The sequence below is a fragment of the Sarcophilus harrisii genome, chromosome 5 (assembly GCF_902635505.1).
Source record: "Sarcophilus harrisii chromosome 5, mSarHar1.11, whole genome shotgun sequence".
Taxonomy (NCBI): domain Eukaryota; kingdom Metazoa; phylum Chordata; class Mammalia; order Dasyuromorphia; family Dasyuridae; genus Sarcophilus; species Sarcophilus harrisii.
Genome location: NC_045430.1, coordinates 190839837 through 190865129, shown reverse-complemented (window position 1 = coordinate 190865129; position 25293 = coordinate 190839837). Strand labels below are relative to the sequence as shown.

Below are 25293 nucleotides of genomic sequence, written 5' to 3'. Positions count from 1 at the left end.
ATGTTATATATATATGTATAATTATTCTATATCTGTTGAGCCATTTTCCAAACAGCAGTTGACTGACTAGCAAGACAATACCTGATAACAAAGCTCTCTTAGGAAGTTGTATTTGCAATTCCAGATAGATACTGAGGTAAGAATACTATAGCTCCTTTAGAACCTTCTGACTGTTATCATTAATCACTGGGAAAAGGAAAACATAGGATGACCTCTATAATACTATATCTCTCTCAAAAGAATGTTAAGTCCTATGTAAACAGTTATTTCATTTTTTCTTTTTTATCCAGAGCCCTGAACAGTGCTTTACACATGCAAGTAATTTAATGTTTGTTGAATTAAATCTGGTTTAATGAACTATGGACATTTATCTATGATATATGAATGTGTGCTTATATTTTTATGATTCAGAGTACTAATAAATCTACCACTACATAGAAAGTATTTGTATATATGACCTTAAAATGCTCTTATAAAGTAGATACCACTTATTGCCTACATTTTACTGATGAGGAAACCGAGGTTCATCAATGTAAAGTTGTTTTCCAATAATCATATAGCAGGCAAGTGTCAGAGGTAAGATCAGGACTAAGGTCTTTCTGATTCCAAATTCAGGACTTTCTCTACCATGGTCAAGTATGTTAATACAATTTAACTAAATACTATGTGATTAATATTTGTTGATTCAACCTATGCTAGATGGTAGAGATGCAAAAGTAAAAGCAAAAAAAAAAAATAGCCTGTGTCTTTAATGGGCTTACCTTTTATCTGGAGAGATATGTAAAGAAGCAAATTCAAGATAATTTAAGGCATCTCTGAAAAGGCTCAGTAAAAGAAGTGGCATCTGAGCTGAACCTTGAATGAAGCTAAAGATTATTAGAGTTTCCTAGAAAAGGAAAGACATTTAAAGAATGGGGAATAGTCTTTGAGATGATAGGCTGAAGGGAAGTGGAATGTATCTCAAGGTAAGAATACAAAATCAATCAGGAAAGGAAGATAGAAATACAGGGATGAAATACTGGAGTTAGATTATATCTTTCCAAGCCTGTCTGGAAGGAGAAGACTAGACTGAACCCATAAGATATTTTAACTGAGTAGGGAGTCAGTCAATGACTATTTAGAGTTGTAATCTCTCTTCCTTCAAAAGTTTTGCCTTAGTTTTAGTTCTATTTTCTGAACCCTTCTTTTTCTAAAGTTCCTCTTCCTAGAGTTCCCCATAACTACTACATCCCAAAGTAAAAGAAATATTTTACCTCCACTTGGGTGTCCCAATCAAGAGATGCGTTGATAGTAATATTGGGCAAATCTGGCCAGACCTTTAGAAAAAGAAAAAGGAAAGGAAAAAAAAGTGTTAAAAATACCTTAGCCTGGTATTTGTCAAGAAAGAATATATCTTAGGTGTGTGAGTACATAAATGGCACATTTTATGTGAGTGTAGGGTGGAAAAAAGGAAACTATGGACTCAATCTTACTGGAAGAAATTGTCTAATACTGCCCCCCCCCAAAGACACACACACATGCACACGCACACACATGCACACGCACACACATGCACACGCACACACATACATTTTCACCTCTTCTTCACCATCACCTTCCATCTAGCCTATTATGACAGTCTCCTAGCTGGACTACTAGCTTCTAGTTGCCATTTTTTTCTTCTATTCCACCCTGGTACTTCTTGAATAAAAATGTAAATTTCTTTTGGTTTTTAAAACATTTTTAGATTAAAAACATTTAATAATCTTAAACATTTAATGACATTTAATAATCTTGCCCTAGTCTATTTTTCCAGACTTACTGCAAATATCTGCACAATCTATATTCTGCTAAGATTTGCTTAACATTTGCTTCATGCCTGGAGCAAACTCTACCTCCTATCTTGTAACTCAAACTTTGAGAATTCTTAGCTTCTTTGAAACTCAAGTTATATGAAATCTCCTATATGAGGTCTTTCCCGATTCCTTAATAATTATTGCTCTCTCCCCCTTCCTGAAATATTATGTTATGCTAATCCATTTAAACAATCTATTCTCTACCCCAACCCCAAAGAATATAGTTTCTCTGAAGAGAGGGGATATTTTACTTTCATCATTGTATTCCCAACAGCTAGCACAATTACTTATTAGAAGCTTAATTGATGCTTGTTGGATTTGATTATATTTGGCATAAAGATATTAATATTCCTTTATGGTTGCATCTATAGAATCAGAGTGTCTATTCTCAAACTCTACCTTTCCCCAAACAATGTCACTGTCATCTGGCCATTTGATGAACACATTATCCTGAAGTCCACGAGAGAATGCAGGATAAATTGTCTCATTACCAGAAATGGCTGGGTCCTGGAATCAAAAGAGAATGATTACTTGGGGAAATGAAAATAGATAATAGAGACAAAAGTACTCATGGATAAGGATAATAGCAATCTCTCATAAGAGAAAAAAAGAGACATTAACAACATCTGAGAGCTTCACACCAATCTTCAGAGCTGCTATGAATTTTGAGAAATATATTTCTCTTCTGTTCAGTTTCTTAACTACAACATAGTGATAAACATATCACAGCACAATTATCATGACTTCCCCAAACCCAGCCACAAACCAGAATAAGGATGACTCGCATCCCGGCTGCTTTTATTCTATTGATCAGATTGGGAAAGCCAGAAAACTTGGAGCTGAGAGTGAAGTCCAGTTGCCGTTCCATGTAATCAATATCTGCATACTGCACATCCTGAAGGAAATAAAAAGGAAGGAGGCCAAGTGTCACTTTAAAGACATGACATGCTTAATTCTCAATTAGGCCAGATGCATGTTGTATATTCTTATCCATAATGACTTTAATTGCACTCTGGCCTCCCCCAAAATTCCTGCATGGTCTCTCACTGCTATCACTTAGCATACATTCAGATTATTCAAAACAATGTTAATTAATTGGAAGCAAAAACAGTGAGTGAATCAAACTAGCAGAAAAATAACATAACTTTCCAAAATGTAAAAGAAAACATTGAGTCATCTGTGCCATTATTATACTAAGCAAATATTGCAATAAAAAAGACAATAAAAGGAAGAGTCGTACATAAGGGATCTGGGCTGCCACCATAGCATCATAAAGTTCAGCAATTTCAGTATCATTCTGGTAGCCATAGCGACAAAGCTGGAACCCTAAGGCCCAATAAGGTGTCATCACTGGTCGCCCAACCAACTGGAAAAGTAAGAACAGAAGAAAATAGTTCAATCAAATAGTATTTCTTGGGGAGAAGAAATGCATTTGAATCAAACAGAGGACAAACAAAATTTTCTTTCATAGTTTTGTCTGCCTAGTGGCAATATAATCCAGGATCTCTGCAAGACTATAGAATGATAGTTCTGTAGTACTATAAGCGGAAAGTACAATGTAAATCTCTAAAAGGAATTGTTTCATGTGGGCATCTTTTTCAGGATTCCTGGGAAATCACTGCCATCTCTATATTTTCTAGTGCTTTAGGCATATACATTCTCTGTCAATGTCCCTGTCATCTTGCAGAGGCAAGGAATTGCTTCCAAATTTTCTTTATCTCTGACACTATGATCCAAGATTCAAGAAAGATGGAGGCCTCTCAAACAAATGACATAAATCATTGTGCCTTTCACAAAACTAAATTCATACTTGTTTAGTAACTGTAAATAGTTTACATGACTTCCTACCTTGGTGTACTGCTGAGTGACAAGATCTGGGGTTGGTCCCAAAACCATGTAGAAGTCCAGAATGCCCCCAGTGGTGCGGTATGTCAGTGCCGGGGTGGGCTGGAAAGTCACATCTGGAAAGAGAGAAAGAATGAATGTATTCTTCTCCAGGTCCTATCTAAGCAAGTTTCCTATCAATATCACGTGAAGATGGTCATCCAAATTCCACTTTAATATTTCCAGTGGTGGAGATTTCTCTGGCAGCTTGTTCTCCCTTTTGACAATTTTAATAACTAATTTTTTTATGTAAAGCTGAAATCTACCTCTCTAAACATTAGATGCAATATCTTTGCTTTGTATCACTGCTACTCTTTCATCCCCATTTACCTAATTACTCTAACTTTTAACAATACTTTATCTGTCACTAAGGCCTGAAAGCCAGTTTCAGGCTTCAAAATTGCCTAGAAGAACTGCTTCCCCTCAGGCCTCATATGCAGTTAAAAAAAAAAATCTTTCTGATTCCAAGTGTGACATCCTTTATAACTTTACTTAGCACCTTCCCTTCCTTTATAAGTGCTTTTTACCTTGACTGTTGTAATATACTGTTAATTCTGGTTTCATCCCACTTCCAATACAAAATCTGCTTAATTTTGCCAATACACAGTCCTTAAAATGCCACTACCCACTGCCTAACTAAGCATCTCAGTCTGGCATTCAACTTTCACAATCTGACTCTAATATACCTTTTCAAACATACCTCATATTATTCCTCCTCATAAACACTACAATCCACCCAAACTGGATTCTTTGTAATTCTCTGAACATGTTTTAATACTTTCCCACCTTCTTGCCTTTGCTAATTTTATTTCCTATTTCTGCTATTCCCCATTACTTTTTCCTTTTGAAATACTACCTATTCTTCAAAGATTTCAATTCTTTTTTGAATCTACCCTCTGTACTTCCCATCTCTTTATCCCATAAAGATCAAAAGTGATTTCTCCAAATTCTCAAAAGCACTTTGTTCATGCTTCTTTTAGACAGAATCATTCTTTTCTTTGTAAAAGTTATGCATATATAAACATAGTATGTTTTTTCCATATAATTATATATGACTATATAATTACAAAAACAATTGTTTTACTTATGTATTAGCTTATATGCATGTGTGTGTGTATATATATATATATAAAATATGCACATTTTATGTATATATTTGATATGTTTATTTATAAAATCTCCCATAGACTGAAAGCAGTGTGAAGGAAGGGAATATGTCTTTATCTTTGTTGTTGATATTAGTCATTTTCAGTGATATTCAACTTTCATGGCTCCATGGGCTTTCTTACAAAGATACTGTATGGATTTGATATTTCCTTTCCTAGCTCAATTTACAGATGAGGAAACTGAGACAAATAGGGTGAAGTGATTTGTCCAGGGTCACATAGCTTGTAACTATTTACCAAATTTGAACTCACATCTTCCTGACTCTAGGTTCAGTTTCTACCCATTGAATTCACCTCATTGTCTTTAACCTTACATCTCCCTCAAAACTGTACACATAGGAAAAAGCTCAAATAATGTTTTTCAAATTTAATGGAATCGGAAACCTGCTGGGACTTTCCCTTTATGATTTTTCCCAGAACCATATGGCCCAGAAGAGCCAATGGGGAACCTCCCTTCTTACCCATGGCATTGCTGTTGAGCAGGAGCACCCCATGTGCATTGCCATCCTCCTCCAGAGCCATATAATAAGGGTGCACACCATAGGAATTCTTCTTGTACTAGGGCAATAGAAGAAGAAAAAAGATCTTTAAAGACATTTTATCTTTAAAATGAATTCAATGTTGGATCCAGATTCCCTCTTGGAAGTGGTTAAGTGTTAGCACCATAGAATGAAAGAGTTGGTTCCCTCTATGTCAGAGCTGAACTCAACAGGCTTGGGTAAGTTCAGATGAATGAAGCCAGGAGGGCCCCATAAGAACTAATATGAATAGAGATAGACAGAGAGATCTCCAAACTATTCCATCCTTACCCCAGGGGGCTGGTCTCGAGAAAACATGCCCCATGTGTGCCAGGTCAGATTTCTTCGGAAGGTCGTGTGCTCCGTTTCCCCAAAACCATAGATGTAATGGGATGGGAGGCGAGTAGAGATGCGCAGGAACATGTCATTAAAGGTAAAACCAGGGATCTTAGAATCCCAACTGAAACACAAAAGTAGATGTTTATTCTGAGTAAGACATTCTACCATTATTCCCTTCTTTAAAATTCCCTTCTTTAAAATAGAATTGATTTGGTGTGAATGATTTTGTTATTCTCAACAATATAATAATACAAAACAAGGACATATGGTGAAAAATGCTATCCATATCCAGAGAAAGAACTGATTGTGTCTGAATACAGAATGAAGAATATGTTTTTAACTTTCTTTTTTCTCTTGAGATTAATTCTTTTGGGGGGGGAGGGATCTATAATTTCTTTGCACAACCTGATATGGTACTTCTCAATGAGGGAAGGGGAGCAGAGGAGAAAGGGAGAGAATCTGGAATTCAAAATTTTAAAACCAAATGTTTAAAAAACTTTTACATGTAACCAAGGAAAACCAAATATTTTAAAAATAGAATTGACATTTTTTAAATAAAAGGCAATTCTATAACTTAGAAATGCCAATGTTACATATATCATCATCCATTTTTCTCCTAATATTCTCAGACTGACTTAAAGGATGTCCCTAGGGACAGACTTTAAAAGATCTTATGAGAATAGATCCCTCTAAATCTTCTGATACCTCTAATCTCTCTCACACCACATCTGCTCTACTTGGACCATCACTTCCAACTCCTTACCACAAGTAATCTGATGTCCACACTAAAACCCCTCAATTCTGATAAGTGGGCTAATGCCTTACCTTTCTAGCACCATTCCAAGTTACACTCAAGTCCTCTTAACTCCTTCATTTTCCAGTACACCCCTTTATACACTGTCTTCGCTATATTTGTTTTGTTTATATTTGTAGTCCAGTACGTAGCACAGTGTCTAATATATAGTAAACACTTAATAAATACTCTATCTATCTTCAATAATCTGAACCCAGACTATCACATTAGGACAATGTATTCATAATAACTCAATTAAAGAGATCTCTAAATTTTTTCATGAAGAAGGTAAAGCTAGTTATATTTTCCAGCTTAACACTGATGAAACAGAACTTCAGAAAGGCTTCATGACTTTTCTGGGCTAGTAATATCATATATGTAATAAGTACAAGAACTGGCATTCAAGCTCATCTCAGTAAAAATTAATTTTTTTAGGAGGTAGAAATCAACTATCCTTCAATTTCATACCAAACTGGTTCTACTCACATTACTGTGCCAGTGCTCCGGCGTCGGATCTCAATTCCAAAAGGATTGCTCTTTATGAAAACTTCATAGAGCCGATTGTCAGGGGTACTAGAGGGAGATCTAGGGATGTTGAGTGGCACTGGGACCTCATATCTTTTGCTATTAGCATCATAGATCTAGAGACAGAAAACATTGTTCTAACTCAAAGGAAAAACTGTTGATCAAAAGTCATTGAATCCTAAATCCCAGAGTCATGGATCTGATTCACAAAACACGAATAAGAAATTTACCTTAAACTGCAGCATATCATTCTTATGGTAGGTGACATCTAAGCGGAGAGGATTCACAGGAGTAGAAGGCAAATTGGAAGCATACAAAGCTGAATTTAAGAAGATATCAGCAGTAATCCCCATTGGGTTGGATTGAATGTTACTGACTGAATATAGGAAATTGATGATATAGCAGCTAGGAACTCCTGGAGAACTGGGTAACTGAAAATAAGGCCAAGGATAGATAAGGATGAATACTTATACAGAATGAAATTTGGCTGCTTATTCATTTTTCCACAATTATCATCTGACAACAAAGAAAATTTGTGTCTTTCTATTACAAAAAGATTTACTAAGATACTCACAGCCCCAAACCAAATGCAAACTAAGCATAAACTGTAGCAATTTCTTCTTTTTTCTGAGTCCTCATTAATGTCCAGGGACAAGTAGTTAGTAAATCTGACCTTAGGATCATTGTAATATCATTTCATTGAGAATTCTTTGTCATTCATTATTATCATCATCATCATCATCATCATTATTACTATGATGATGATGATGATCATGATGATGTTCATTACCTCCCAGACACAGCCACGAGCTGTGCAGTTTTCTTCAGAGACTGCTTGGTCCTCGGGATAACAGTCTATTTTGTCCACATCTCTGAAACTGAAACTCAATTCCACAGTGTATTCTTCTCCCAAGGAAAGTTCAAGCCCTGAGATAATAGCAACCTATAGAGAAATCAGGACAATGACCAAGAATGTCACCTTAATAATCAATGCCATTGTCAAGGTTTTTTCCTCTTTCATCCCTTTCTGTAATGAGATCCTTCTAAAAGTCCCTCAAAACCCAAAATAGTTACCATAAAAAATAGAATAAAATCTAAAAATTCAATTAGGACCTGACTGTGAAGACTTCATAGGAAGGATTACACAGAAAGATACTTTGTTATCTTTCAACAAATTTAGTTCAAAGTTTATAGCCATGAACTAAGTGAAAGGAAATAATTAGGGATTTATAAATGAGAAAAGGTATCTGTTATCATCAATTTGTAGCAACTCTCAAAGGTGCTCTCCTTCTAGTCACATTCTTCTCAGTTCTAAAATTTCATTGACTTCATGTCAGCATTTAGAGCTAAGTAGTAATAAAGAGTATGGATTAGAATTCAATAGGAAGCACTATTTTGGTTTTATCCTTCTTCAAATTCAAACTTCTCTTTTCAAATGCTACATTCATTGGTCCTTCTTCAATTTCCCTTCAATTCCCTTTAATGTATTCTTTTCATCTTCCTGTTTCTGTGATGCAATTTTTTACTCAAGATTTAGTCCTTAATTTTCTCTTTTTTTATGCTTTCCACATTGGAGAATTAATATATTCTCATTTTTTCAAATATTTCTACACTATTGATATTCAAATAGTTCTGAGCTCTATTTTTCCTTCTAACTTATTCCAAATGTTTCTATGTTAATGAATTTCAAATCTATATTTACACGTCTGAGCTCTATCTTCTCCTCTAACTCGTTTTCAAATATTTCTGCACTAGGGACTTTCAAATCTAAACTTACAATCCTGAGCTATATCTCCTCTTTAAGTTTATTTTATCAACTTACTAACATCATTTTTATGCCTCAAAGTCATCTAAAATTTGATGTATTAAAAACAACTTTTTAAAAAAGGTAAATTAACCTCTTCTTTTCAGAAGAAAGTATCTTCTCTAATTTTTTCATTATAATTTTCATGGTTCCTAAATCAAAAAGTGTCTTCTTTGTCTCCTTACTTTTCTCTGCACTAATCAGTTCCCAGCCAGTAATTCTTTTCCCAAAATTTCTCTTGGAATTATTCCTTACTTCCCATTTTCACTATCCTATTACAAATCCCATTTAATAGTTGATTATAATAACCTATCTCATCTTCTCTAACTACAGATCTCTCATCCCATACTCTATAGAAACCCAGTCTTTCAAAATTATTGTTTTTTATAATATTAAATTCTTGTTTGAAAACTTTTTTATTGATTCCATTGCCTTACTGAATCAACTTCAATCCTAGAATTTAATGTAGACTTCCATATAATTAGTTTTACCTCTCACTTTACAGAAGAGGAAATTGAAGGTCAGAGAGCTTAAATGACTTGCCTATTTATTTTACTTTACCTACTCAATCTTTTTTTCCTCATTCTCTTCAAAAATGTTTCTTATGCAAGGAACATAGAACAAAGTGGACTTGAACTTAATGGACCAGAGATCAAATTCTATTAACTACCTTTGACAAACCACTTAACTTTTATGAGCTTCAGGTTCTTAACTTATAAAATGGTGGTGAGACTAAATGATGTCAAAGCTTAGTTACAAAGCCATCACCTTTCAGTTTAGCCCTTAATGTAATCTTCTCTTCAGACCTTTGATAGTACTTTTCATTTATATTGCAGACCATATTCTTCTGGAAGCTCTGCTACAGGCCCTACAATCACTCCTAAAACTGTACCAATTTGCATGGTCATCCTTAAGGGTAGAGATGAGTTGGAAAAGGAGGAATTAAGCTAACTGTTAATAGACTACATAGGTTGAGAAAGAAACTGGATTTGTGATTTCATTGATATAGGGAACTTCCAGATAAAAACATTCCAATACAATTTGACATCTCTACAATTTATAGTCTAGAGAGCTGTGAATTAAATACTTTAAACTAATATTCCTTCTAATTCTTTAACATTTCTATCTCTTCCTGGTACTAGTTACTGTACTTTTATTCTTTTCCATGATCAAAGCCATCCCTTCCCCAGTTGATTTCAGAGTTCCACATTTGCTTGGCAAACTGAAATATCACCAGTTTGAGCAATTTCAGGAACTGGACCCCAGATCAAAAAATCGGTACTTTACCTGGTATTCTTCAATATAAGTAACATTAGGAGAAGATGCAATGAGGACATTATTCTTCTTCACAATGATATTAATAGGTTCTTTTGTCCCAAGGATTTTAATCTCGTTAAATGTTAAGTTATAAATATCATTGTATGAATTATGCAAAATCTTCACATCTAAACGGTTCTAGAAGAGATCCCCCCCAAAAAGAGAAATTATTATACATGCTGATCCTCAAGTAATTTAATTATACCTCAGAATGGCTTTTCCTTGTTGCCACCCAAAATACATCTACTGTCTCAAAGTATATTCAAGAAATGTCAACTTTCTCAATATTATCCAAAGCAAAGCAAATTCATTTATTCATTCCTTCATCCCATTCCAATCTACTCATTCATCAATCCCTTATTTATTTAATGCCTTTCCTTTTGCTAGGAATTGGAGAAAACACAAAAATAAACAAGATAGGGACCTGCTCTTAAGAAATTTACATTTAGAAGAGTATATCTGGTGTCAACATTTATAATGTATTTTCTAACATTAAAAATTATTTTGGATCAAATACTCCTGAGGTCCATTAATTTTTAAAAAATAATTTGATAACTGTATTTCAATATAATTGGTTTCTTTTGTAATCTTATAAATTTTGTTACGTGTATGTAAAATTATTCTGATAAGCTGATTGATAGACTTCACCAGACTGCCAAAAAAGGCATTGACATACAAAAAAAATTAAGAATCCCTGATCTAATAAATGGTCAAAGAATATGAGCAGATAGAGTTTTGAATTAAGAAATCAAAACTATATAAAGTCATATAAAAATACTCTCTATCATGTTTATCAGACAAATTCAAATTAATATCATCTCACAGCTATCACACTGTCTACAATAGAAGAATGAGGAAATGACAAATGTTGAGGGGAATGTTGAGGGGATATGAAAAATTCAGGGCATTCATGTACTGTTGGTGGAACTGATACAAACATTTTGAAGAGCAATCTGAAATTATGCCCAATGAGTTATAAAATCATGTCTATCCTTTGACCCAGCAATACCACTATAACTGAGCAGTACCCAATATGATCAGAGAATAAGAAAAAGAACTTCAATGTTATAAAATATTTATAGCAACTCTCTTTGTGGTGATAAAGAACTAGAAATTTAAGAGATGCCCATCAATTGGGGAATGGATGAACAAGATGTAGTATGATTGTGATAGAATATTATTTACTGTAAAAAATGATGGGCTGATTGATTTTAGATAAATATGGAAAGACTTGCATGAAATAATGAAAAGGGAGCAAAACCAAAAGAACATTGTATATAGTAACAACAATATTGTTCAAAGAATAATTGTGAACAACCAAATTATTCTGAATACTATAATACTCAAATCGGCTATAAAGGACCTATGAAGGGAGAAGTTATGCACCTCCAGACAAAGAACTGGTACATATAGTATGATTTTATATATATTTATAAATCTGTGCCAAATAATAGCTTTTTCTGGGGTGGGAAATGGGGAAAGGGAAGGGAGACAAAGTTCTGGACCTTAAAATAAAATCAAAAAAAGAAAAGAAAAAATGTTAAGAAAGAAATAGAAAGAATAGAAAGAAAAAAAAGATCCCTGTTCTCTACAGTCTCTTTCCGAATTATATTATTGTATATGTGTACATATTAATAGTAATATGTAATAATGACATATATAATAGATATTTTATATCTGAATGTTGACCATTAGTAAGTACATGTACAACAATATAGGTATAAGAAGACACATGTATCTATGCACACATGCTCATGTACACACACACACACACACACACACACACACACACAGTGTCATGGAACCATTTTTTAAGCCACTCACTTGGGTGTACAAAAACTCATGCAAGATGTAGGCACCACTAGTTATAGTACCTGAAAGGGAAATAAATAATAGTAAGATTCTGAACATAGTAGAAATTTTGAATTATAGACAGAGTTTTATCAATTTATGATGAGACTTAGAAAAACATAGAAGGGAAGGGAAATTTATTGTTCTTAAAACCCCAAGCTCTAGACATTTAAGCTACTAAGTATAGAACTTCGGACCATTGTCATTCTCTCCAAAGATTCCCTGCCCTTACCACCCTCGGTTTAAAAGGTTAAACAAAAAAAGTCCCTCTCAAGTTTCCCCTTTGGAGGTACCCAAAAAGAGTTTAATCTAGAATGAAAATATTTGGTGCATCAATCCCAACACTAAATATTTCAGGGACATATAACGCTATGTTAATTCACTCATATTTATCAAATTATGTGTGCACTCAGCACACATATATATTTTTACTGAACAAAGGTACTCATACTATCAGCAATATTTGGCCATGAACAAGTTTGGGTACATCTTTGGTAAAATTCATGTGGGTACTCCCTCCAATAATACATATTTCAATCCATCCATGCCTACCTACCCTTGAAGTTCTTGTCTATGTTCTCCTATGAGTCTACAACAGGAGGCCTACCCAACATACTGGGGATCTTTCTCATATACTCTTGACAATTCTCTTTCACTCCATGACTAGTCATCTTTTTCTTCCAATCCCTTCACTGGTCAAGCACTCTCTGATAAGATTAAAGGAATTTGGGGGGACTTATCTACTACTAATTTGGGAGGAAATTTTGCAGCTATTTCCACACATTATCTGTGAATTATTGAATGAAAACTATTGGCAAGTGGGAAAATGTGAAAGGGATTGAAGGATTTCCTTTAATCCCTACTGAGAAATTTCTTCTCCATTATAACTTTTGAAATTTAAAGTAAACAGAAAGACAATGTTCTGAGCATGATAAATGTATAAGTTAGACTAACAGTAACCAATAAATAGGTCAATGGCCTCCCTCAATGACCAAAAACCCACAAGGTAGGGTTTACTAACCTTCCTATAGTTTAAATAACTACAAGAAAACAGAGTGGGGTAAGTGGAGGAGGCAATGCAACTTGGTCACAAAGTAGTATCACAGGAATAGAGACAACATGATTGGCTACATCAAGGTACGTGAGTACTCAAGAATTAGTGACCTTTTCCCTTTGTCATTAAGGAGCTCCATTTGATTTATGGGAACCATCTATCTATTAGAAATCTTATTAGTGGATATGAGTTACCAGACTCCTTGGTGTCTAGAAAGGTTTATCAGGGAGGTAATTGTGCAAGGACAGTTCAGGGACAATCTCTTAAAGTTAGCTTCAGGACTTAAAGGATGATACCAGATGTCTTGGTATTTACCCAAGAACCTAATGATATAGAAGATATAATCCTTGTCATTTAATTATAGTGACTTATGATCAGACTGACCTTTACACTAGCTCAGAGAAGAAAGCTAAATTCCTGAACTTAACTAAAGGACATAGATAAGGGACATAAGCAGATATAAATCAATTATAATATAAAATTACACAGTAGAACTAATTTTAATTTTTCACCTTCTTCCCCGAGGAATCCCATTCACACAACATAAACCATTCATTCTTAAATGGTGAATATTAATTTTCTTAAAGAGCTAAGTGCTCTTTAAGATTTTTGATGGAAAAGATCCTCACCCCAGTTTAATAACCATAGGAGGGTAACAGGATTTATAGAACAAGATTGTGTGTTTAGAGTGACACACCTTGGGCTATGGATACATTACAACCCAAGGAAGTGCTTACCTTTAGTTTCTCCATCGTCCCAAAAAAGTTCTCCTTTAGCTTCATTATTGTCATCAAGGGCAATGATGAGACCAAGAGGATTCTTTCGGCTGTTTAAAAAAAAAAAAAAAAAAAACAAGATCAAGTTGAAGGACTAAAGATCATGTTCTAATAAAGTTCGGGATGTTTTCTGGGAACAATTCCATCAGAAATTTTTCTCCACAAGTGAAAAAAGTTGTTTGCATCAGGCAATCTGCTTTCTATTGTAATATGGTGGAAAGAGGATTGGATTTGAAGTCAGAAGTACTTATTTCCAATCCTGGATCTGACACTTGCTGTTTGACTTTACACAAGTCCCTAAACTTCTTTCTGACAGTTCCTCAGCTGCAAAGTAGGAATTGTATTTGTACTACCCACCTTAAAGAACTACTATAAGTAAAACTCAAATCAAAAAGTTCTAAATCTAGGAGGAACCTAATGGGTTACCTAATTCAACCCACTGATTTTATAAATGAGAAAACTGTGGCTCTGAAACATTAAGTGAATTGCAATGATCACCCAAGTAAACAGGATAAGTGAGATTTCAACCTCTATCTTCTTACTCCAAAATTAGTTTTCATACCAGTGTACCTCCTACAGCTATCGAATTGTAACCTTCCTTGACATAGAAAATAGCAAAATCCTCCCACTGCAATTCATCCAGTTACCCAAATTGGTGTTATGAATAAAAATTGATTATCAGGTAATAAAAAATCCATTAGATGTGTGTACATGCATGGTTTATTTTGAAATAAGAAATCAAATTTTATTTTTCCTCTAATTAGGTTGTGATCCCTAAGCCAATATTGGTACATTTAGAATTTCAAAGGGAGAAGAAAAAGTCACAGAGAGGATATGAATGAATATTTTACTAATTTTGATAAAGTTGTAGAAGCCATATTCTGGAATATCCACAAAGATCAGAAAATTTGATGCCCATCCCTTGCTATATTTCAAAAACAATTCTTTGTATTATCTCCTGAACCATTCATTTATTTCCCATATCTTTTTTAATTCTTCCAAGTTATGGTGATTAGACTATATGATGACCAGTTCTGATGGATCAGGCCCTCCTCAGCACCGAGATCAACCAAATCATTTCTAATGGAGCAGTAATGAACTGAACTAGCTATGCCCAGAAAAAGAACTCTGGGAGATGACTAAAAACCATTACATTGAATTCCCAATCCCTATATTTATGCACACCTGCATTTTTGATTTCCTTCACAAGCTAATTGTACAATATTTCAGAGTCTGATTCTTTTTCTACAGCAAAATGACGTTTTGGTCAGTATACACTTATTATAATAAGTATACACTTATTGTGTATCTAATTTATATTTTAATATATTTAACATCTACTAGTCATCCTGCCATCTAGGGGAGGGGGTGGGGGTGGGGTAAGAGGTGAAAAATTGGAACAAGAGGTTTGGCAATTGTTAATGCTGTAAAGTTACCCATGTATATATCCTGTAAATAAAAGGCTATTAAATAAAAAATAAAAAAAAATTTAAAAAAAAGTTATGGTGATTAGTAAATAGAGATAAGAAAACCACTCTCCAAATCCTTCAACTTCTTATCCAAAACAAAGTTTCTTGAAAGATAATCCAAAGTAGTTCTCACTAAGTCGCTCATTTCTATATGTATCAGGATAAATTATATCGATTGTTTAGTGAAGGATTCCAAAGTTTCTTGGCTCTTAGAATTAAACTCAAAAAGAGATTTATCAGATTTGCTTTGTTAAGTTTATATTTATCTTATGCATCCCAGAAACCACTGATATCTCTTTCTTTGTTGAATAGTAACAGGATTTGTCTATTTCTTCTTTTAGGGAATAATAACAGGATTTCTCCTTTTTATTAGTACCTATGGGGCAAACTATGGAGTTCCCTGGATCATGAGAATACTGCTACTCCTTCAGCATGTTGGGAATTAGCCTTTCAAAAAATCTTTATAGGTATAGAGTTCCAAGGCACAAAAATTCTCCTTGGTATTCTTCATTCTCACGTTTTCAATCTACCCACTTCTTAATAATTACTTTTCTCCATAAAATGATTTTCCTTTTGACTTCTTCCCTGAAGAAACCCCCTTTCCCTCCTCCCATCTTCTCAAAGAACCTTTTACCCTCTTCAGTAAGCTAAAATATGTATGGAAAGTTCTTTTTCAAGTGTTCTTTCCTGTTCTAGTCAGAAGACCATTTAAACTCACAACAGATATAAATAGATCAACTCAGTCAGAAGAGTAATATAACAGTCCTTCAATTCTCATTTGTAAGACTTCTTGCTGACTCAGTAGTCGTTCTCAGTTTTCTTAGTAAACCAGACTTTTGTCTTGCCATTGGATTTGATGGCAATGAAGAGGAGAATGAGGGTGACAGCTTTTTAAAGCTCTGCCTTACTTAAATCACTCAGAGAACAAAAGATGCATAACAAATTAAGAAAACAACTCCCCCCCCCCCCAATAACTTCACTGTTCTGTGATGATTCTGGATCATAAATGTGTCTGTAAAGGTTATTCTAAATTAACTGTAAAGCATCCCTCCTCTACTAACTGTTAACCTTACACTTCATGTTAGCAACATGTAAACGACTTTTTTTAAAAGAACACAGAAGCTTCCATGTGATTTATTGAGGTAGTCACATGTAGTATATGTGATATTCTACAAGATTCTTCTGCTCACCTGTTCCCACTATTTCTATATGTTCCTAGATACAGAAAGGTTTTATTTTTAGTCCCAACAGAAGAAAACTGTATTTATAATCTACCATTTATATATATGTAATGATATATACACATATGTGTCTATGAATACATCCCTATTTGTTTATACTGTTATTGTTTAATGTAACCATTTTGCCTATACAGCATTGTGATTTTAAAATCTCAGGCTGTTTCCTAGCTCTTCGTGCAAATTATTCCTTACTATTTCAAGCTTAAGAACATAGATCCCATAAATCTCCACCAAAATATTATTGCTCTGCAGTTTTCGAACCCCTCAGACAGACAATGCAAAAATTGAAAAGCTCATATAATCAATCATATTTGGTAGATATGTTTAACTAAATCATAGCTCTTGGCAGCCATAAATGCTTATCAGCCTGTAATGCCATACTTATCCAAGATAAATAAGCATCTGAGGATCCCACAAACCACAAGAGTGTCATGTGATTGGGGGAAATGGTAGGGATCCCAATCTAGGGCACTAATAGTAATGGAAAACCACAGAGAATTAATAACAAATTCATTTGCTGATATTCTTTAGGAGAAAAAGAAAATAATTCTGTAAAGTAAATAAGTAGACTTGTTAATGTCTATTATAAAAATATTCTTATTCTTTTTTTCAAACTAAAGTTGGAAAGGAAAGTAACTCGTAAAAATAGTTATTTTCCTCATTTTCAAGGTTGGGGGGGACAGGGGGAGAGATGATACCTTCCTGCAGGTTCATCCAACAGAGGAAAAAGTAGTTTCCATGGAGTAATACTTCCACCTTGAGGATTTTCAGGATATTGCCTCTAAAGACTTTTTAAAACATTTATGTAACATGTATTGCATTTCCTCCTTCTGTTCTATGCTGTAGATCACTTCCAGAAGAATCTTCTTTGAGCATGACTTTAACAAGTCATACTTTACCACCAAAAATTTTCAATGATTTCCTACTTCCTTCACATTCAAGTCTAAACTTCATATGTCAGACTTTCAAAACCCTCTTCCATCAAATTCCATACTAACTAACTATACAACCTATCCCCAACTCCTCTCTATCCCCTAGATTAGCTTAAAACAGTCATTCATCTCCTCTCTGTGACTTTTTCTTTTCCCTTTGAAATTCTAAATATACCAATATTGACTACTATTCACTGCTAATTATACTATACAATAACATCTTCTATAAGAGCTGTGGTTAGCAAGATGGAAAAGTAGATAGAGTCAGGAAGACACCTCTTCTTGAGTTCAAATCTGACCTCAAAACTAGCTAAATAACCCTGAGCAAGTCACTTAAACCTGTTTGCCTTAGCTTCCTCATCAGTAAAATAAGTTGAAGAAGGAAATGACAAACTACTCCAATATCTTTGCCAAGAAAACTCCAAACTGGGTCACAAAGAGTAGGACAGAAACAAAAAAAGAACAAACAACAAAAATAGTTATAGTTAGTGATGAGGAAGATCAAAGATGAGAAAGAAAAGATCATAGGTGCATAGGATCATAGAACTTGAAGCATAAATAATGTTGACTTAATTATGAAAGAAAATATAACTATAGCTTTAGATGTAGGGATTTTAGAGATCATCTGGTCAAAATCCATTCACTTTACAGAAGGAAAAACTGAGGTTTATAGGGGTTAACTGACTTGTATACAGTTAGTAAATGACTAACCCACATCAGGTCCTTTGATCCAAAATTAAGCATTCTTTCCACTATGTCTGATAGAGAACTTCAAAAACTTGCTACTGAGTGAAGTATCAAGCCAATAATTTTCTCAGGTAGAACCAAGACTAACTGACAAATCTATTTATTAATTTCCTCCTTATAGCCACTCACTGAACCACTTATTGGGATAAAGGAGATATAGTGTCTTTTTCAAGATGATTTCCACATCTATGCAGGGGAAAAGGCAGGCATGAAAGAACCCTGGAAATGGAACTAGCCTTCAGTATTGTACCTTGCTACTGTGGTGATGGCTGGCTGCTGTGTGGGGAAAATATAGCCTCCTCGAAGATGGAGTCCAATTTTGTCTGGGGGGAGTAACAGCTCAACCTCTTGTTTTCTCCATGATGTCCGATTACCCTAATTGGTACAAAAGCAAGAGTGAATTGCATTAGAAATAGAGTCGCCTCTTAGTTACTTGTTTTGTGAATAGTCTACACTATATCCTTTATCCTTCGTCCATTCATTTAGGTCCCAAGCTTTAGCAGAAAGACTATGCCAGCAACATCTTGTTGTCATATTGGAAAAGTTAAGGTATTGTGGGTTTATACCATACTCAGATGTTAGTATAATCTGAATACAAAAATAATTCCCAAAGTTTATCTAGTAGTCATAATATTTATGCATAAAACATTCTTTCCTTCCAAAACACTGCAAAGATGAATGATAAAGATATGAAACATTGCATATACACTGTCACACTTAGTTGAAATTGAATTTTGGCAAACTGCTCTTTTTCCTCTTTTTTTTTGGTTTTTAAGGAGTGGATCTATGGGGAAAAGATCAAAAAGAGATAAATTTGGAAATATAGATGCTATAGAAACAAAAATATATAAATTTTTCAAAATATTCCTCTTCTTCTACTCTTAGTTTTTTGGTTGAAGTTGAGCTTAATCATCATAAACAAAGCTTAAAGTATATAGTTGCTTGGTTATTAACATCTCTGGAATGTCTGCTCCAAGATCAAAGAGATACCATGCCATCTCTGTCTCCCTAATTTCCCTCACGCAATCTCATTGCAAATATTATAGTGTACATTGTTAGACACAATTGCCCTCCTGTTTTTCTGATGAATAATTTCTTCCCCTTACTCCTTTAGTTATTGTTACAAAATAAGTCTTGTTAGGCAGGTGAGATATGTATTCAGAAATAAAGACGATATTAAACAAAAGAATTCCTTTTTTTTTTTTTTTTAAAGAAAATATAACACTAGGAGATATTTCAAGGGCAGTTGGCTAAATGTCTCTCAGTTACACTTCCCTATTCCTCCCCATGAAGCCCTGTTTGAGAAACTGTGTTCATCAGGCATCAGTGGACGAGATCTACTTACAGTTTCATAGTCATACCAGATAGCATCAGGCATATATGCTGTCACTTTCTCAGCCCCCTGAAAGAAACAAAAAAAGCATTATCCTTCATGTCTCAAACATGAAAAGCCTTCCCTAACATACTTCCCAACTGCACCCCTCCTTCCTTTTTCCCACTCCCTGAAGCAAAAATGTTTTCTCCATTCAGAAACCCAAAACATCATCTCATAAATTCCACACACCTTCCCCCATATTAACCAAAGAAGTAACCTCAGGGAACCAAAGGAAATCCAAAGGATAAGGTTGAGAAAATAAAAATCCCAAACAAATTGAAGATTTGTCATCAGAATGTGGCTAACAGAATCAAATGAGATAAAATTTGGAAAGCACTCAGCACAGTGCCAGATACACAGAGGTGCTTAATAAATGCTTATTGACTGATTTACTAGTTTCCAGAACAGGAAGGGGAGGAGCTGAAAAAAACATTGAGTCCCTATGAAAATAAAATAAAATTTAAAAAAAACTTACTTCCTCCAGAACAGGAGTAATAAGAAGCCCAGGCCCCCACAAAAACTGCCGATACACATCCCAGGTATAATTGTCAGCATAAAACCTAAGAACCAGAGACAAGAGCAGATAATTAGCATCACTTCTATTGCCAATGTTACCAAGGATTCAGGATATTATGTGGCATCACAAGAAAGAAAAATGGAACCAACTCTTAGCAAAACCTCAAAGTATGTCTTTGGTATCCATCACCACCATTTCAGAGCTCCTATGTGATCCCACTCCCTCCCACCCTTACCGCACTAACTATCTAGGGCTACATTTCCTAGGTATTGTCCCAAATTCTAATCTTTCCTTTAGCAGCATCCCCTCCCTAACTACTCACTCTCTTTGCCCCATAAACCCACATTTTCAGTTGGATGTTAGAGCAAATAAATTTCCCTCCAAAATTTTATGAATGTTAAAAATAAATGGATTTTTTAATATGTCAATGACTGAGTCACCTTTTCCAGAGATATCTGAATTTTAATATGGTAGATAGGAAATGGTCCTAGAAATAGCAACATCTTAACTTAAAAGGAATAAATCTCTAAAGATGTTAAATCAAGTTTCCAAATTAGTCTGATGAAGGAGAAATTTTCATGCTAAAGTTCTGTCCTAGACACTTTGTATTAAATTTTCTTCCCATGTGGGAACAGTGAACTTCAGATTAAAAAGTTTTGTTCATGCTTTCTATTGATAAAGTAGTTTATGGAATATATCCATACTGTGAACAGTGTAATAATTTTGCAAACAAGTGCCACCCTCATTTACATTGAATGTTGTTCGTTTTCACTCACATCTGGTTCTTCATGATCCTATGTGGGATTTTCTGGGCAAAGATACTGGAGTGTTTTGTCTTTCTTTTTCCAGAGCATTTTATAGATGAGGAAACTGAGGCAAACAGAGTGAAGTGATTTGCCCAGCTATTAAATATTTGAGGCTGGATTTAAATTCACAAAGATGAGTGTTCCTGACTCCAGGACTAGCATTCTATTCACTTGGTTGTTCCAGGAATTGCTTTCAGTTTTTGCCTAAATATTTGGTATCACACAAAACCAGCTAAGGTTTTAACCAAGTTTTAACATATCAGACATATTTCATATCATAACATATCAGAATTCAGAATGGAGATCAGGAAACTCACTCATGTAGAAGGGGTCGGGCTACAGTGTCCCCTCGAGTGTGAGCTTGGAAAAAGAGGGTATAGAGATAAGGCAGCAGAGTATAGCGGATATTCAGGTAGTGTCTGGAGGTATTTAAAAGAAGAGAATCTTCTCCAAATGCAGCAGGGTCCTGATCCTAGGAGCAAAAGGAACAAGATCTTTGTCATTATAAATCACAAAATGTGAAAATGTCCATTATATCTTCTGTATGAAATAATCAATATTCTAAAACACTGCTCTTGAACAAGCCTAAAACACAAGAGGAATCTACTGATGTTATGACCAATTAATTATACACCAAAAAAAGAAAAGGAAAGGAAAAACATCCAAAAAAGTTAAGTTATTGGCATTGAGTTTAAAAAAAAAAAAAGCTATTTTCTTACATAGCTATTTTTCACACAAAACATTCTATCTCTAAATTCCAGGTATTTTTAATACTGATCCCTACACCCAGAATACTCTCGTTCCCTCCTTGTATCAATCAGACTCCAGGCTTCCTTCAAGTCCCAATCAAAATCCCATCTCATACAAGATGCTTTTCCATCCAGATGCCCCTTCATCCTAGTGCTTTCCTCTCTATCTTGTTCTTCAGCTATTTCAATCATATCTGACTCTTCATGACACCATTTTGGATTTTTTTGGCAAACATAGTGAAGTATTTGACATTCCCTTCTCCACCTCATTTTATCCATGGGAAAACTAAGGCACAGTGGATTAAATGACTTGCTTAAGTCACACAACTAGTAAGTATCAAAAGCCAGATTTTAATTCATGTCCTCCTGACTACAAGCTTAGCACTCCATCCATTGTCCTACCAGCTGCCCTCTTCCTCTACTGGTTATCTCTAATTTATCATGTAAGTAGTTGTTTTCCTATTGTCTCTCCACCTAGGTTTAATCCACCAGGGATTAAAAGCAGGGAATGTTTCCTTCCTTTGTATTCCCAGCACTTGGCACACTGCTTGACACATAGCAGATACTTAATGTTTATTGACCAGCTTTCATTCTTCCTCTGTGATCTCCTTTTTTAAAAACTGTTTCTCCCAATACTTTGTACATTGCTTTTTTTATAGAATTCCAAAAACTTACAGCCGGATAGTACTGTGAAAATTGTCTAGTATAATTCTCTCATTTTATGGATTAGGAACCTAAGGCCTCCAGAGCTGAAGTCCATCCTCTTCCTATCCTTGTGGCTGTCACCAAGAGAATATCCATTTTTTCAAATTCTTCATCAACAGTTGGCTTTTCAGCTTCCTGATACCTAGTTTCTAGTTTCAGTTCTCTCCCCAAACTGCCCTTTCTAAAGGCTCCAAGGACCAAACCAATGACATTTCTCAGTGCCCATTCTCTTCCAGCAATTGTCATTTATACATTAAAGTAGATGCTATGAGGAATGTTATAGGGAGTATTTACGAATGAAGCAAGAGATGGGAGTAGATGACATTTACAATGCCAACTCTGAAATTTTATAGTTGAATTTCTTAATTCCATTAGAAATGGAATTAGGACAATGGCAATGGATATAATGAGATTAATAAAAGAGCCAATTTATACTCTCATGAATTAATAATTATAGCTATGTAATTTTAAATTTTCAAAGTGTTTTATAGATATTATCTGGGGAAATCATTTTGGTGATTGTAGAGTTGAAGATGTGGTGATAAATTTGAGAAAAGGAGACTGGAGATATGTTAAGAACCTAAAGTAAGGTGGTAGCCATGTGAGTAGAAAGAAGATAAATATGAAAGATGATGTAGAGTCAGAAACAAGATTTACTTGGGTATGTAGGGATGAGGGAGTAAAACATATATGTTGCAACATTACAAACATGGGTGACTAGAAGGGTGATAATGTCTTTGATAGACACAGGGAATTTGGAAGAGGGAAGAAAATAGAATAAATGTTTATATAGTATTTACTATGTCAGGCACTGTACTAAGTGCAACATATACTATCTCATTTGAATTCACAACAGCTCTAAGAGATAGGTGCCATTATCCCTGTTTTTCACTTGAGGAAAATGAGGCAGCCCTCTGCAGGTTAAGTGATTTGCCCAGGATCACACAGCTAGGAAGTATTTGAGGCCAGATTTGAATTCAGGCCTTCCTGAATCCAGGTCTCAAGCTCTCTCCACTGAACCATGATAAAGACAGCTCTGAGTCAAGCCTAGATATAACAGACCATAAAGAAATTTCAATGAACAAACACCATAGTGGGTAAACTAGCCCCTCCTAATTTATCTCAAATTGCTCTTGATACCATCTCTTGAGGATTTACCTTGTAGCCTTGACCATTGTGATTCCTGGAAAATGGATAAAATGCACCAAGCTGCATCCACCGCCTGCATAGTTCTTCTGAGACATCATTGGCATAACCACAGATGTCAGGGCCCACCTAGAATCATCACAAATTATGGATGGACATGGGTCTTTTTTATACATAATTTTTTTTGTTTTATTTTTCAAACTTTTCATTTTTTTCCCAGCATTTTCACCATACTTTTATTTGCCTATAAGTGATCCTTGTTACATAAATGTTTCCCTCAATAACATTTCCTTCCTGATTCTCATTATGATCAAAATGATATCTCAGCACTTGAACTTTGCTAGACTGTCTCTAAAAAGCAACTCAAACTAGAAATAAAAGAGGATCCTGAGCAGTATTAATTGGGAAGTGATGTGTTCTCTAAGGTTTATGCCTGGTGGAGAGGTGGAAGTGAGGGCTCACCATAGGGATACCAAACAAGTTGAACTCAAGCACACCAGGTATAGACCAGCGAAGGTCATTCCAAGTGGCTGCATTGTCCCCCAGCCAATGAGCTGCAAATTTGCCTGACCCAGCAAAGGTAGAGCGTGTGACAATAAAGCTTCTTTTATTATTGAAGACAGCTTTTACAGCCCTGCAAAGGAAAAATGGAGAGAGAGGCAGTTGCAGTTTTGTTCACCTTTAGGGATTAATCAAAAACAATACTGATTCTGATTTTATTAATTTCAAAAAAAAAACCTCCACAGACCCACACAGACACAGGTGTAAATTTTGGGTTTTGTCCAGGTCTAGGATTTCATTGTTGTAAAGAATCCTCTGTGAAGAAACTTCTACCATTCAGAGTGGCAATTTATCTATAACTTCTCACTTTAGAAAGCTCTCTGTGGCATCAAATGGTTAAGGGACGTGTTAAGTCATGTTACAGTCATGTCCAATTCTTCATTGACCTCATTATCTTAGCATCCCCATCCCAGACCCAACATTCTAACTCCTGTGCCAACTAATTTCCTCATTTTTTATCCACAAGGCTAACATGTGTAAAGTTGGACTTAAACCCACATCATTCTGACTCTGAAGCAATTTTATTTTGCTGCCTCCAAGAGAGAGAGAGAGACAGAAATAGAAACTAAGTTCAGAGATAGAGTCAGAAGCAAGAATCTTGCATGAAATATTGTTTTAAACAAACAGACTGCTGGCAAATAATTTTTATCAAATAGGAACTTTCCTTATAAAGACATTAGCTATATAAACCACCTAAAATAAACTCTCTAGTCTCCCAATGGCTCTATATAGACGCTAGATTATGTCTAGGGCAAATTCATTAACATTTTCTCCTTTTTTTTTTTTTTAACTAACTCCTCTGCTCCCAAATTGTATTGCAAAAAAAGTAAAAGTCTTCTGTTCTCCATGTAATCTAACTCTCTGGTGTCACACCCAAGAAATGAGGGCACATCAGCAAGCAAATGTAAGCTGAAACCACAGGTGTTTTGATGAATACAATTTGATGAATGCTGCCTTACTCTTCTGTTGCAATTGCCATGGAGTAACCATACAGATTGTGAACATCATAGTGTTTTCCCCAGTACTGAACTGCATCCATGCAAAGGGTTTTGGCAGGTAGAAAGTGATCCAGTATTCCTACAATGGAAAGATGAAGCAATTGATGAAAGCATAGGTCATTATGACATTGGTCAGCCTCTAAAACATAAATCAAAAATTCAAGTCAAGTTCAGGAAAATTAATG

The 25293-nt window shown here is 34.9% G+C and overlaps 1 protein-coding gene across 2 annotated transcripts in view; it reads right to left on the bottom strand.

Annotated features, from left to right (window-relative positions):
• The window catches only part of MGAM (maltase-glucoamylase), a 153501-nt gene that overhangs the window by 79296 nt on the left and 48912 nt on the right, over positions 1-25293 (bottom strand). For both annotated transcript variants that reach the window (XM_031939231.1, XM_031939230.1), the window contains exons 15-34: positions 25070-25187; positions 24012-24183; positions 23562-23678; positions 21267-21421; positions 20102-20186; positions 19597-19653; positions 18502-18626; positions 13824-13912; positions 12006-12055; positions 10152-10319; positions 7851-8003; positions 7291-7491; positions 7022-7176; positions 5695-5863; positions 5347-5443; positions 3684-3796; positions 3076-3201; positions 2602-2730; positions 2235-2342; positions 1254-1316 (exon numbers count right to left, since the gene is read on the bottom strand). In XM_031939231.1, the coding sequence (XP_031795091.1) occupies positions 1254-1316; positions 2235-2342; positions 2602-2730; positions 3076-3201; positions 3684-3796; positions 5347-5443; positions 5695-5863; positions 7022-7176; positions 7291-7491; positions 7851-8003; positions 10152-10319; positions 12006-12055; positions 13824-13912; positions 18502-18626; positions 19597-19653; positions 20102-20186; positions 21267-21421; positions 23562-23678; positions 24012-24183; positions 25070-25187 (2450 nt within the window). The remainder of the gene's footprint in view (positions 1-1253; positions 1317-2234; positions 2343-2601; positions 2731-3075; positions 3202-3683; positions 3797-5346; positions 5444-5694; positions 5864-7021; positions 7177-7290; positions 7492-7850; positions 8004-10151; positions 10320-12005; positions 12056-13823; positions 13913-18501; positions 18627-19596; positions 19654-20101; positions 20187-21266; positions 21422-23561; positions 23679-24011; positions 24184-25069; positions 25188-25293) is intronic.